Source organism: Anabrus simplex, chromosome 2 (assembly GCF_040414725.1).
Source record: "Anabrus simplex isolate iqAnaSimp1 chromosome 2, ASM4041472v1, whole genome shotgun sequence".
NCBI classification, from domain to species: domain Eukaryota; kingdom Metazoa; phylum Arthropoda; class Insecta; order Orthoptera; family Tettigoniidae; genus Anabrus; species Anabrus simplex.
In genome coordinates, this window is record NC_090266.1 from 1,196,560,716 (window position 1) to 1,196,575,622 (window position 14,907).

A 14,907-nucleotide genomic window follows, 5' to 3' on the forward strand; every position below is an offset into this window, starting at 1 on the left:
GATCCTCGGGAGTATGAACCCAGATTTTGAGAAGTTGGATTTGTTAGAATTCAAGTCGTCAGTAACTACTTCTCTCATTTACATGAGAAGCAATCATGAACCCAAGAAAGGAAGACCCGCTTCACAGATGCCACCAGCAACCAAAAAATGGTTGAAAGTAAAGGCTACCTATAAGCTGGGAAAGGATAGAAGTGCCACCTTCACGGTTCTTCAAGGAAAACCAGGTATGTCTGCCTTCGCTGCCAATATGCCCTTTGTCCACAGTGTTTTGAGGAATTCCATAGCAGGAAATAACAACAGCCACTCCTTAATGAAAAATTTAGTTTGGTAAAACATGCACGTAAAACTGACATCCAGCGCATATTATCTCCCAAGTAAATTATTCCTCAGTTCAGTTGTGTTGTGGTGTGTGTGGACTCCCTTCATGCACATAAGCCTCATATGAGGTCTGTGGAATTTTCAAAGAAAATGAACTATTATTTCTTTTTCTTTAACATGATTGTATTTTGTAACCTTCTAATGAATAAAAAATCAAGACAATATTTTTTTTCACTTCAAACTGAAAATGCGTGCACGAGAGGGTTAAGATTCTATAATTTTGATGCCACATGGTGAGACAGCATGTTACTAATGCATGACTGAAGCTTTACACCATCTCCTCAGCATTTCTTTTTTTTATTATTATTTTCTTTTTAGGTAGAGATTCTAGATTATTCTTTGGCGAAGTAATTACAGTACATAGCATGTGTCTTATTTAAGAAAGTGATAACATTACGGACTCACAATTCAATTTTGAAATTATTCTTCAAAGAATCAAGTTACTTTTATTGTATTGTTTACTTATTGTATATTGTTTGGATCAGTTATATCAATGTGATTAATGTAACCTATTGCATATACCCACCCTTTCTTCAAAATATGTTGCCAAGGTAACTACAGTCCATGGTGAAATAAATCTTAAGGTACTCCAAGTAATTACAAGTAATTAGTTTGTGATCAGGAGCATTGATTCAGACTGAATCAAACAGAAAATCAGACAAGAAGAAAATTAGGAAAAGATAATATCAAAGCATCTATTACCTAGCTCCTCGAGAGTTTCAATTGTTTTCAATTCTGAGTGTATGAAGTTAATGATGTTGACAAGTAGACAACAAAAGCCTGGAAAGTAAAATACTTTTATGATCTAGTGGCAGGATATGAACCTAGAAACATGCACGATGGTGACTTTTGATTCAAACCCTCTCAATTATTTTGTTTAAAATGCATATTTACTACAAGGACAAGTAGTAAATGGTACCATAAGAATGAACAACTCAATATTCAGACAAATATTAATTTATAGGAGTTAAGGATTGGAATAATTTACGAAGGGAAATGTTCAATAAATTTCCAAATTCTTTGAAATTGTCTAAGAAATGATGATGATGATGCTTGTTGTTTAAAGGGGCCTAACATCGATGTCATTGGCCCTTAATGGTATAAAATGAGACAAAATGGAATGACAAATTAAAATACAATATACTCCACTGACCAGAATTCAAAACGTGAGGATGAAGAAGGAATGGATGGATACGAATTTAAAACAATCAGTGGATCCGACCCACAATGTCTCGCATTCACAGAAACTGACGTGAAACAACAGTATTACTGACCAAGGGAATGTGTCTATAGCATAATACTGAATCGATGATGCTTTTAGTCTACAGGGGTCCAAAATCCAAGTCACCGGTCCCTCATAATCGTACTTATTGCTAGGAAAGTAGAACCATGGTATGTGTCATGTTGCGGTACTAATCAAAAGTAGCGTAGACGCGCGGCATTCCACACAGTATGGTACTACTCACAGGTAATGAAATTCGCACATGGAATACAGACCTATGGTGTTTCACACATTGCGGCGCCATTTACAGGCAACGCAAACCTATGGTATTCATCATATACGTGTACTAACTAGAGGGACCTGCACTATCCCGTGGTGTTCCTCATATAGTGGGTACTAATCATAGGCAAGCCAGAACAATGGTGTCGCTCCTAAAGTGGTACTAATCACAGGTACTGTAGAAGCTGGCAATGCACTCTGTTGCTACTAATCACAAACCTATTTGGTACCTAACATAGTAGTACTACGCGCAAGTAAAACTGACCCATGGTGTTCCCCACATGGTGGTACTAATCACAAGTAGTTTCATGGTTCTAATACAATCATCCCTTGGTCGCCCTTTTTAGTCGCCACTTAGGACAGATAACGTGAGTGTGTTCTTCGTCGGTGTCCCCCACCCACAGGGGGTACCTGTCTAAGAAAAGACTAGGCAAATAACAGATAGGTAATATGCCACCTGGGCAACTGCCTTAAATGCAGATTAATGGTGATTGATTGATTGACTGATTCATTGATACCTCATTCTCCACTGAGAAATGCTTGTACATGTCCATGGGATTAAAGTGAACATGAACATGATCTGCTTAGTATTTTGCAGCAGTCAGATATTTAAAAAAAAAACCTTAGATCAATCATGAAGGAGATAAGACTAGACAGCGTGGCAATGTTGCATGTTTACAAGGTTGTAGAAACAGGATCAGATATAGATGCTTTGATAGACGTTCACTGCAACTTGACGCAAGTGTGATAAACAGATATAACTTCAAAATATTCTCTCACCCATGGGTAAATAATGCAAGTATCGAGCTCGAATTATTATTATTATTTTACGATTATAAGTATTATTATTACTTGTATGTATGGCTATGAAGTGTTCCATCTATTTAGTATTAGTATTATTACATCATATGTACACACGGTACGATCGCGTTGTTGTGAGTTTATGTCATGAAACGTGCTGTACATAAATATTTATATGAGTTCAGATAATTTATTCTTACCTGTATATATTATTTGTAATCCACTACAGTATTTTGAAACACAGTGTAACTTCCAAAATGGCACTAGGTGACGGTAGAATATTCTGTACATTATATTCATGTTATTAAGCACTCTAGAATTTTCGAGAAGGTATATTTTTGGTAACGTATATAAAGAGGTGATCTTGATGGTAGAAGAGTTGCTGTTTAGCAGAGTTATGGTGTAGCAAGAATATACTTGTGACCTTGTGTTGTTGTGACATGCAGTGGTTGCAGTCTCCATGTTGAACTGATAGCAAAGAGAATGAGTGATAGGCAGTAGTTTAAAACGGCAGCTTTGTTGATGTTCTTGGAGTGAAGTGTTTTGTTTGTGATACTGTGATTAAGGTTATGTGTGCATTTAATTTGTAAATAGATGTGAATAAATAACTGTACCAACTGACAGCATTTCGTGTGCGTCTTTGTGGATATGTTAAACTACCGTCACACAAAAGAATACTTTAATATGAGTAAGTAGTTGGTGTCGAAGTGTGCTAGGGCAGGTGTCTTCGCACTTTATATATCTGAGAAGGAACAGATGCTCCTGAAAGTATTTTAAGATTATCTTTAACTGACCCGCTTTTATCATAAGATCTTCAAATGTCACTATTACGAAAAATGTGGCTTTTGCAGGACTATTTAATAATAAAGCAAAACCAATAATATCCATAACAATTGGTGGGTGCAAGAGTCAAAAATAAATTAGGAAATTATCAAGACGTTGCTTGCTCTCCACCCATGATACACACTACCTGATGGCCTCGGCTTTCTATGACGACTGCTGTCAAGTCAAAGGGACGGAGGATATTGGAGTTGCCACGCTGACCGTTTGCCATTTCAATATTGGCAGAAACCCAGCACCTACACCTTCAACTGCATTTAATGAAATACAAACTTTAATATTAAGAGAACAAACAACTCCCTAATCACCAGTAAATCAAATGCTGTATTTCTACTCACCTGTAACAACCTCTTTTATCCCTAATTTTCAACTTTACAAGTAGGGAAGGGTGTAATAGGTGAAAATTTCACATAATACAGGTTAAGTTATCATGATTTAAAAGCAGAAAAAGAAATATCTAGTATTTTTACATCAACACACAAAATAGTTATTTGAATATATATTTATGCAAAATGTTATATTAGCATATTTTGAACAGTTTTGCATCACTCCCTCCTACATTTCCACAACTTAATGGTCACACGACCAAACAATGCCCATGCTGCAGCTGCACTGTGCCGTCTGGAGTTCAAGGCTGTACAATGTCCAAAGACTTTGCAACAAACCGCCAAAATTCTATCACTCTATAGGTATAACCTGATGGAAGCAGCTGATGCAGTGATGTTCTTCTCAGCAAACTTAGTCCTTTTCGGCCCATAAAATGTTCTGACCAAACTCTACTTGCTTTAAAATCATTCCTTGCAATACCAAGACTTTGTGCTATTTCACACGTTTTAAACTGCATCATTCCACGATTTACAATGTTGCCATTGTCTCTTGCTCCTCTAAGCCACTCCAAAACTTCTACATCCAGATTTTCATATTTTCCGTTCTTCACACCGCAGAAGAAATTAAGGTTTGGTTTTTTCCTTTCTGAATAATTTGTCTCTCTGGTTATGCAAAGAATGAATCACACAAGGCTGCACTTCATATTTACAACTCACCATTCTCACTCCACTTTCTTCAGCATATTCTAATACATTCAACTTGAAGGATGCTGTAAAACTTGTTCTCTAGCTTATTTCTACTCCTGCTTGTGTACTAGATGCTTCCTAATTACACACTAATGGCCGCATGGGAGTGCAGGGTTCAGAAGCTAGAAGGGAACAGAGACGGAGAGAGTGACAAAGGTTTATGCACAGGTGGTGCAAGGGAGAGTGACAAAGGTTTATGCACAGGTGGTGCAAGGGTATGAGTTTTACCGTTATCTGAAAGGTTGCACTTGCTGCCTGGTTTAATCAATCAATCAATCAATCAATCAATCAATCAATCAATCAATCAATCAATCAATCAATCAATCAATCAATCAATCAATCAATCAATCAATCCTGATCTGCATTTAGGACAGTCGTCAAGGTGGCAGATTCCCTATCTGTTGTTTTCTAGCCTTTTCTTGTAACAGTTCTTGAATGATTTCAAAGAACTTGGTTTCTGCATTTTTGTAACAAAGCTCCTGGGCGACGTTGCCAAATGTACTTCACCCAGTCCTCAACTAACGCACTGTCCATCCAGCCAGACTCATGTGTTCTAACAATAACACCAGATAGCAAGTTTCCTTTCAGAAGTGTTTTCCTTTTCAGAACCACATATGGAGGGAGTTTGGTTCCATCCGCTAATATGCACAACATTACCGCGCATCGTTCCTTTTCGTTACCACCTGTTCTGATGGTTACACTTTTAGAACCCTTCGTATCCACTGTATTTTCCAACGGCACTTCAAAATTAGACAGTTGTCTGGTCAGCATTTCCAATTTGCGACAGCAAATAAGATTTTGCTTCCTCAAATGAATAATGTGACGCTGAAAGACCGTTAATTTTTCTTCATACGCCTCAGGGAGACGACGTGAAATAGACGTAAGTCTCCGAATGCACAATCCCTTTCTCCGATAAAAGTTTCGGATCCATCCGCGGCTTGCAGTAAAACCCTGTGTTTTGAGTTCTTTTGAGATCTCTAGTGCTCTCAATTGACACATTTCACTAGAAACACAATATCCTAATTCACGTTTTCCTATCACAAATTTGTGGAGTCGTTCTTCAATTTCCGGAAAAACTGCACTCCGCCCAAGGAACACTCTGCGATCGCCATTACTTTTTCAGATTTTCCTTCTTCTTCCGTCAATCACAAATACACGATTCATCAATATTGTACTTTCTGCCAACAGGGCGATTTCCATATATTTCAGCTTCGCTTACAACTTTAAGTTTCTCACGCACAGTAAATGACTGCAGACGCCGTTTTGAATCCATCACTTACTATCGAGACAGCACTTTCACGGGACAGACACGGAACTCGAATGTGAGCGAGGTAGACTTCCGTAACCAACAGTCTCGAGTCTCGCAAAGTACGATATCCCGCGAGATCAGCTATTCGCGCACCCAGCATGCCAGTAACTCTTGTGAAACAAATGATGGTCGAGCATCCGCAGCAGCGACTTTCATATTTACCGCACATTTACCCATATTCTTTGATTTACCGCATTTCATTACCTTACATTTCGCGTTTACATGCCACTGTAACCGTATTGAGAAAAATCGATCTTGTTTTCTAGTATGCAACTAAAACACTATAAGACCTGAATGCCCATTTATATGTGGTGTATTGAGTATAGTAACCATATTCAAATATATTTCAATACTCCATGTAAACGTAGTAAATATTTACGAGAATGAACGGCTTGAATATGACCCGCACCCAAGATTTTGGGGAAAAAATTGTGGGTGGTATTCGGGATTATACGGTATTTATACAACGTTTTATAGCACATATTGTCCCTGCTCTGGCAAACTAGTGAAAGTGAAAAAATAGCGAATCTGCATTTAAGGTCTAAATTTTACTATTGGTATATGATCTACCCTCTGGCAAAGTATTGTATCTGTATCTTATTCCACATGGCCGCAATCAACTGTGTTGAATTCACTAATCTGCATTGTAGTATTTTCCACTATGCAGAAGTAGTGAATCTGCATTGTTGCTAGTTTGCCGTAGTCACCATAGTTGAGGTTTGGAACATTCACTGCGGCAAACTAACGAAAGTGCCAGGTGTGCTGTGGAACTATACGCTGCTTCCCACGTTTTATTTCTGGATGCGTGAGGATTGCTACCAAGTTTAGGTTATATACAGTTTATTTAGAATTAAAAGCGTTTGTGTTCTACATAGTAGAATGTTTGATTAGTAGTACCTGACTTAACATTGATGCTTTATTCACTTGAATTTAGCAAGCCCTCACCAGAGTACAGATTAGGACAGTGATCCTTTGTAGTAGCACTGTGCACTTGGTAGGAGACGAAAACCACCTGCTACTTCTTACTGCCACCCTCAATGAGACAGTCTGTAACATGGAGCAGTGACAGCCAGTTGCGTGACGAAAGACAGACATTGCAAAAATGGATAGGTTCCCAAAGACGAGGGGACGAACACTTCTACAACTTGTTTTATGTGGAAATCCGTCAAATACCTTCAGCAGTAGTAACGCATCAAATGATTACCAATATAAATGGTCCGTTATTGGACATTATAAATTTTCCAGCTAACTCATTCTTGGTTGCCAGCGTTTGGTAGGTGTGCTAGGTACCAACTGATGAGCCCACCCTAGCACACGAGGGCGAAACGCTGGCAACCAAGAATGAGTTAGCTGGAAAATTTATAATGTCCAATAACGGACCATTTATATTGGTATTATAAATTTACTCATTCAGGACAAATATTTCAGATTCCCTGTGGGAATCAACATCTATATCATCTGATGGCCAAGCAGGCATCAATTTTTGGTAATGAGACAAAGTCTCTTAGTGCATTGGCACTGCCAGTGGCTCCAGTTAGCCTACGCAGTGACCTCCACGGTATGCACTAGCCAGCGTATTGGTAGGTGTGCTAGGTACCAACTGATGAGCCCACCCTAGCACACGAGGGCAAAACGCTGGCAACCAAGAATGAGTTAGCTGGAAAATTTATGATGTCCAATAACGGACCATTTATATTGGTATTATAAATTTACTCATTCAGGACAAATATTTCAGATTCCCTGTGGGAATCAACATCTATATCATCAAATGATTACGTTCAGTCACCAGGAAGTAGTCGATGTTCAAGTTCATCAAACTTAATTCTGGTAAGTTTCTATAATTATACTTATTTATTTAATTTCTTAGTTCCGTTACAAAGATCCAACTTCCAAAACATTGTATTTCTACCCTACATCAGATGGTGTCAGAAGCTGTAAAATTAAAAATGCATGTCTATAAATATTTCAGGAACATGGAAGTTACAATATCGAGGATCAAGTGACGGATATGCCTCCTAGAACAGATAATGAGAATTAAGAAGGTGACAAACTTTTACTTGTAATCAGAGATGACTCTGATAAGGATCCATATGCTGACCATGCGTCAGAATTCACGGAACTGAATCTGCAACCGCAATGTCTTCACTAGTCAGTCCTATACCGGTTTTTATTGTAGGTAAGTAGACATATTTTTCACTTAATGAAATATATGGGTAACCTTCCCGTTTTAAGAAACCATTTTATAAATTGTGTTTTTCCTCTTTTAACCCCCAAAATTCACAATTTTATTTATGCTTCATTAATATTCATGTATATAAAATATTAAAGCCAATTTCTATTCATTTCTGGCGACTTAAGACACACTAGTGAAAATTACTGTTACAGGCACAACCAAATTCAACTGACTTTTTTTTTTTTTCTTTTTGTGTCTTAGTGTTATATTTTCTATTTTTAGGTGATGACAAAGAACCTGTCGGTACTGAAAATATTTTCATTGCTCAAAGTCATGGGATTTCACCTCATCCAGTACCCACCCAGAGAAACAATGAATGTGGAGAGGAGACAAATCCTACCTCTGCCACAGCTCTATCCAGAGAAAGTTCTCAACAGTCACCACCCAAGAAACGTGAACCAGCCAAGTGGAAGAGAAATATTCAAAAGAAAAATCGTCTCAAGGGAGAAAGCTATGAAACACTGAAAGGAAAACCAGTAGCGCCAAGGCCTACCAAATTTCCGAGTGTATACACAAAGACAATCATACTTGTTCGAGTAATTTTTCAGAAGAAGAAAGAGAAAAAATCTACAAACATTTCCGGAACCTGCCAACACTTTTTGAACAACGCCAATTTATCATTTGTCATGTAACTGAACAGTCAAAAAAAAGGGAAACAACTGATGGACCTTCAAGACGTCATTTCTCCAAAACTTACACTCTCTCCAAGGAAGGAGCGAAAGTTAGTGTGTGCTGCGAGTTTTTCCTGGACGTTTTAAACATTTCTGAAAGTTTAGTCAGGGGAGCACTACGTAAAGTCAATGAACAAGGAATTTTACTTCCTGAGATGCGAGGTAAACACAAACCCAAGAACAAACTTAAGATGGAAGACGAATCATTCATCAGGGAACACATACTGTCTTTTCCGAGTGTAGAATCACACTACTGTCGGAAGAAAAGTGAGTAGAGATTTCTGGAACCTAACCTGAACATTACAAAAATGTATGACCTATACAAAGAGAGATGCATTGAATCAGAAGGAAGATGTGCGTCATTTGAAAAGTACAGAAGAATTTTCCGTGAATACAAAATTGCCCTCCATGTTCCTAAGAAGGATCACGGCAAAACTTGTTCAAAATATGAAGAAAAAAGGAAAACAGCCGAATTAACTGAAGATGAGAAAGAATCATACAAGGAACATGTGGATAGGGAAGGAGCCGCCCGAAATTTGAAATATATTATTAAAGAGAAAGCAAAGAGTGACAAGACAATGTTGGCATTTCAATTTGATTTGCAAGCTGTATCGAGTACCCCCAAAGGAGCTCAAGGCCCTTTTTTCTACGTATGGAAGCTGGCTGTTTATAATTTAACAGTTTACAATTTAGGTGATGTCTCAGTGGAATGTTTTATTTGGGAAGAGACTGAAGGAAAGAGAGGAAGCAGGGAAATTTCAAGTAGCATTTACGCTTACCTCATGAAATATCCTAATGCGGAGACAGTAATTATGATGTCAGACAGCTGTGGAGGACAGCAAAAGAACAGTAATTTTATGTGTATGCGCATAGAAGCAGTACAAAAACACCCAAAACTTCAGCAAACTGATCATATTTATTTTGAATCGGGGCATAGTTTGATGGAATGCGACTCCATCCACCAAAAAATATTCATGTCTGCAAAAAACTCCCATGCTGGCAGGACCTAGTGTTTACAGTGCACTATGTCTTCTGGTATAGGCTAGAGCAATTTTGTTACTTTCATAGATCTGTCTCTGTCTTATCCTTGGCTTTGACAATATCAAAGTGACTGAGGTATGAGTGATGCTAGTAATGCTAATCCTTATGCAGCCAGTCCCTGCTATGAATGGTGTGAAAATGTTGCTCATAGGGTCGGGTGGTGTATGCATTTCAGTGGGCTTGGCAGACTGATATGTAATAGCAACTCTGGCTCGGTGAGGAAAGCAATGGGAAACTACCTCACTCCTCATTTCCCTAGTACGCCTCTTCAGTGATGCCTACGCCATCTATGACAGCTGATGACAGAGCTGTTGAGGATCCCACCAGCGGCATCGCTGACGGACTGAACATACATACACTCCAGAAGGGTGGGTTCAACAGATAAGAAATGCACGCAAAAATCCAGCACCGTGCAATGCTTCTGCATTTGTGCACGACTTCACATACACTCCAGAAGGGTGGGTTCAACAGATAAGAAATGCACGCAAAAATCCAGCACCCTGGAATGCTTCTGCATTTGTGCACAACGACTTCATTGATTTCAACCCCAAAGAAGGCTAATTTTACAGCTGAGGAAGATAATACTTCTTTGCCTTTCCGACAAACGGTGTGGTTTAAATCCAAGAATTTTTTTTTTTTTTCCTCCCCCACGTGAAGCATGAACCATGTACGGTTCAGATAAATACTGGGTATGAAGAAAGCAATTTCAAAAAGTTCACTTTCAAGCGTCGAAAGGGCCACCCATCAAAGTCTGAACCAGTGAAACCTTACTCTTCAAGATTCCCCATTTCTGATGCCAAACGGAAGGATCTTCTATAACTTTGTGATGACCTGCAAATCCCAAAGGCATACCATGGGTTTTATGAAAATCTTCCCTCATCAGCAACAACGAGAGATGCTCTACCTGAGCCAAAAATTTCAGAGGATTCCGACTTTGAATAGATTGGAAAGTGCGTTTTTATCGTAGTAGAACAATAATTGTCAAATATTTACTTTAATTATTTTGTTACTACTTGAATGTGCCTTCAATTCCTAATGTAAAAAAATGTTCTAATAAAAATATTAGTCACACTTCTTATTTTCTTCAAATTTGTGTTATTCTTAAGTACATTTGCATCTACCTAATAGATCATTATTAGTAAAAGAGGAACAGTTTTAATGTAGAATGAACGCCTTACTACATGATAATCAAGGAGAAGTTTAATAAACTCACTCAGGCAAAGTAACGAAACTGCCTTGTCTGCTCTAAAAGCTAAGAGAAGCACAAAATGCAAAACTATCCTTAAACACGAGTAAAACAAGAACAAATGGAGTGCAGAATCAGCGCTTTGCTACCATTGATCATCAGCGGGAAGTTAAATAAACTCACTCAGGCAAAGTAACGAAACTGTTTTTTCTGCCCTAAAAATTAAGAAAAGCACAAAATGCAAAACTACCCTGAAGCATGATGGTAAAAAAGATTCTTTTCACAAATAAACAAAATCGTAAATACAAAAATGGATTTTACGTGAGCAGTCAAAGTTTCTTTTAGCTCTCCTGAAAAATGAACAAATTGCACAATCGCTAGTCTGCCAGAGTGGGGACGATATGTATGTAAATGTGTGAGGAATGTGTTCCTTTTTCAACTCAATATTTAGCAAATGAAGAAAAAAACATTTAAAGAACATTTTTAGACTTTTTTTTTTTTTTTTTTTAGAATTTGCTTTACATCGCACCAATACAGATAGGTCTTTAGGCGACGATGGGATAAGAAAGGCTTACGGTATTAGTAAGGAACCAGCCGTGGCCTTAAGGTATAACCCCAGCATTTGTCTGGTGGGAAAATTGGAAACCATGGAAAACCATTTTCAGGGATGCCGACAGTGGGGTTCGAACCCACTATCTACCAGATGCAAGCTCACAGCTGCGCGCTCCTGACTGCACAGCCAGCTCGCCCGGTGTTTTGAAGTATTTAACATTACATAATGTTACATAACGTAACATCCCGTTGCGCCATATCACGTCCAGTCACACTAAGTGACACCAAATCATGTCATGCTGAGTGAAAAAAATGTTACTTTTGCATTATCATCACAAAGTTAGTGATTATCGTCTTCTTCGTTGGCACCAACTGTAGTTTTTGTTGGCCAGGATAATCTTTCTTGAAAGAAAGGACGGTGCTCATCAGGGATGTAGTGGATCACGTTCTGAAGATGTTGCAGTTTTCCCGTTTTATGGGAACTTTTCCTATCGGGTAAGCCTTAGTCTCGTGGAGAACAATAGTGGGGTTTTTTAAAGTTTGAAAGTGGATTTAACAATGCTGTCAATGTATGGTGATGTTTTAACGTACCCAATAGCAGTACTTCTGTAGATGAAATGCCTGCATGTGCTTATTTTGAATGATACTGCCTTGCTTTCTATTTGTAAGTTTCTAGGTAGTTTCACAAAAAAAAACAAAAAAAAACACTGATAATAGTCAAAGGATATGTTACGGGCAAGTAAATATGGTACCATTAGGAACCGACTGCTTGTTTACAAACAATTAAACATATTCTAGGAAATGAAAAATCACGCATAACTACCATTCATTATTTTAATCTACAATGTACACTTTCTTTCAATACATTATTTTGGTCACTAGATTGAGGTCCACATTTCTTCCTTTCAAACACTGCCATGAAGAAACCAGTTGTTAAGTCCACTCCTGGTTTTGCATATAAGCAATTACTTCCTCCCAAATAGTCAGCATTCCCACGATTAATCCAAGCGTTTGGCAAGATATTTTTAACTTCAAAAGTATCAACAGTGCTCAATACATTTTCTACAACCTGCTCATTTTCCTCTGCATTGATGGAACATGTTGAGTATACAACCCGTTTTACATCAGGGAAACGGGTAAGAGCATGCCTTAATATCATCGACTGAAACTTTGTCAATTTGTTTAATTGTTCAGGAGGTATGTCCAAGTTGCGATATGCCCCTGAAATAATTGAAGAGCATTAATTGTCACAGTACGTATATAACATTATACAAAAAAATTATTTGATTTTAAGGACAAATCTGTTTTTACAGATAACAAAGCAAAACATATTAATATTACTATAGAGTGGTAAATTACAGACTTTAGTTCAGTTGACAATGTAACAGGAAGAAGAGGAAAGAACTTAAAAACACAAAAGGGCAAGGACAATCTCTGCACCTATACACACTGCCGTCTTCACATAGATACTCATCAATCCCACTTCTACATATATTTCCTCTCAATTCTGCGTCCCAGCTTCATTAGAAGAGTAGGCTTCAACACTCTAGGGGCCATTTTGGCAGGTTTAGTCTTTAGGTGAGAAGTGTAGAAGAAAGGCAGGTAAATTCAGGAAAAGGGAAGAGACAAGGATTAAGATGATAGTGTGCAAATACAGTAGAACCTCTGTTAACCAGAACAGGGGGCCAGAGGGATGTCGTTTCGGTTAATCAAACTTTCGGATAACAATTAAAATGTAATTTTTAGAGGTTAAGAAATGTTTGTTGACCTTCTATGTGAAGATAAATGAAGACAATATACATACAATGTTAACAAAGTATTTAAAAAAACATGAACTAGTTCATACATCGAAAAAACTACGTCCTATTGTTGTTGTTGTTATTTTTATTTGCTTTATGTCGTACCAACACATATAGGTCTTATGGCGATGATGGCATAGGAGAGGACTGGGATCTGGAAGGCAGCAGCCATGGCCTTAAATAAGGTGCAGCCCCAGCATTTGCCTGGTGTGAAAATGAAAAACCAAAGATAACCATCTTCACTTTGCCGACAGTGGAGTTCGAGTACACTATCTTTGAAATTCAAGCTGACAGCTACGTGACCCAAATCACGCAGCCATTCGCTTGGTACTGATGTTCTGCAGTGCATATATTTTAACTATATAGCCTGTACTAATTCTTTTGAAAAAGTCTTCCAGTATCTCTTGGTTGTTTTTTATTTTCACATCCTTTCTTAGCCACTATGTCACATCACTGTGTCATTAGCAGAATGCCAAGGCTTTGATTGTCGTATCACAAATTCAGTTGGCAGTACAGAAGGGAAGGAGGCAGTCAAGGTCAGAGTCCACGCATTCCGTTATTCATCCACTTTGCCATAACATAACAGACGATGCTTCTTTAATTTGTTTTAAGAGAAAATATACCGTATTTTCTCGCATAATTAATGCACTTTAATACAGGCGAAAACTTCAGATGCGTAAATTATTCAAGGAATTCAGATATTTAAAAATTATTTACAATTCAATTACATTTAAAAGATACATCAAATATAATATAAACACAATTGGTTCAACTCATTTGCAGTTATAGCCATTTGGCGTAAAATTCTGGCGTGGGTATTTTTCTGAAAAGTCAAATAAGGCAGGCCTATATCAGGTAAGTTAGACATGTAAGTTTTCCCGTTACGAGCTGACAATACAACCTGAAGTGAAATAAACACGAACTAATAAAAGTACAATTCATGTAATGTCATAACAATGACATACCGGCAATAAAAGAAAACTGTCGAACACGAGAAGGGCAGGGCATCGAAGAAGGGACTCTGTTAGATTTCCCCAAACTGTTCGTATACAGTCTTGGACGAGTGACGTGCCAATCTACCCTTTTTCTACGATAAGAATGTGGATCATAGTCTATTAGCTTCATCTCCGTATTGATTGCTACTACAATATAAAGATAATTGAGAAGTCTCCACCTTATCAATACATTAATTTATTTACTTCAAAGTAGTAAATTCAGTCAGTACCGGTTTCGATCCCTATGGGATCATCCTCAGCTGACACACAAAGAAATAGTTACAAAAACATCACATATGAAAGATTACACCTTGTAAAACTAGTCCAATTAAATCAGACGTTAAAAGTTGTTTGTTAAAATATTAGTGAGTATATCTTTGGTTAAAAGCACCTGCTGTGTGAGGCATATAACCCCACTATGTCTAGACTATTATACATTAAATGGATTTTACATTTGTTTACATTAGTATTTAGGATATTACACTTAATATAATTAATTCATTTGATTCAAACATTCAAAATTGCTTA

At 37.7% G+C, this 14,907-nt stretch overlaps 1 protein-coding gene across 2 annotated transcripts in view; it reads right to left on the reverse strand.

Moving 5' to 3' along the window:
* Nucleotides 1–12,405: 12,405 nt before the first annotated feature.
* The window catches only part of LOC136864787 (28S rRNA (cytosine-C(5))-methyltransferase), a 116,567-nt gene continuing 114,065 nt past the window's right edge, over nucleotides 12,406–14,907 (reverse strand). For both annotated transcript variants that reach the window (XM_067142176.2, XM_068226423.1), the window contains one exon: nucleotides 12,406–12,806. In XM_067142176.2, coding sequence (XP_066998277.1) covers nucleotides 12,415–12,806 — 392 coding nt within the window. In that variant the 3' untranslated portion in view covers nucleotides 12,406–12,414. The remainder of the gene's footprint in view (nucleotides 12,807–14,907) is intronic.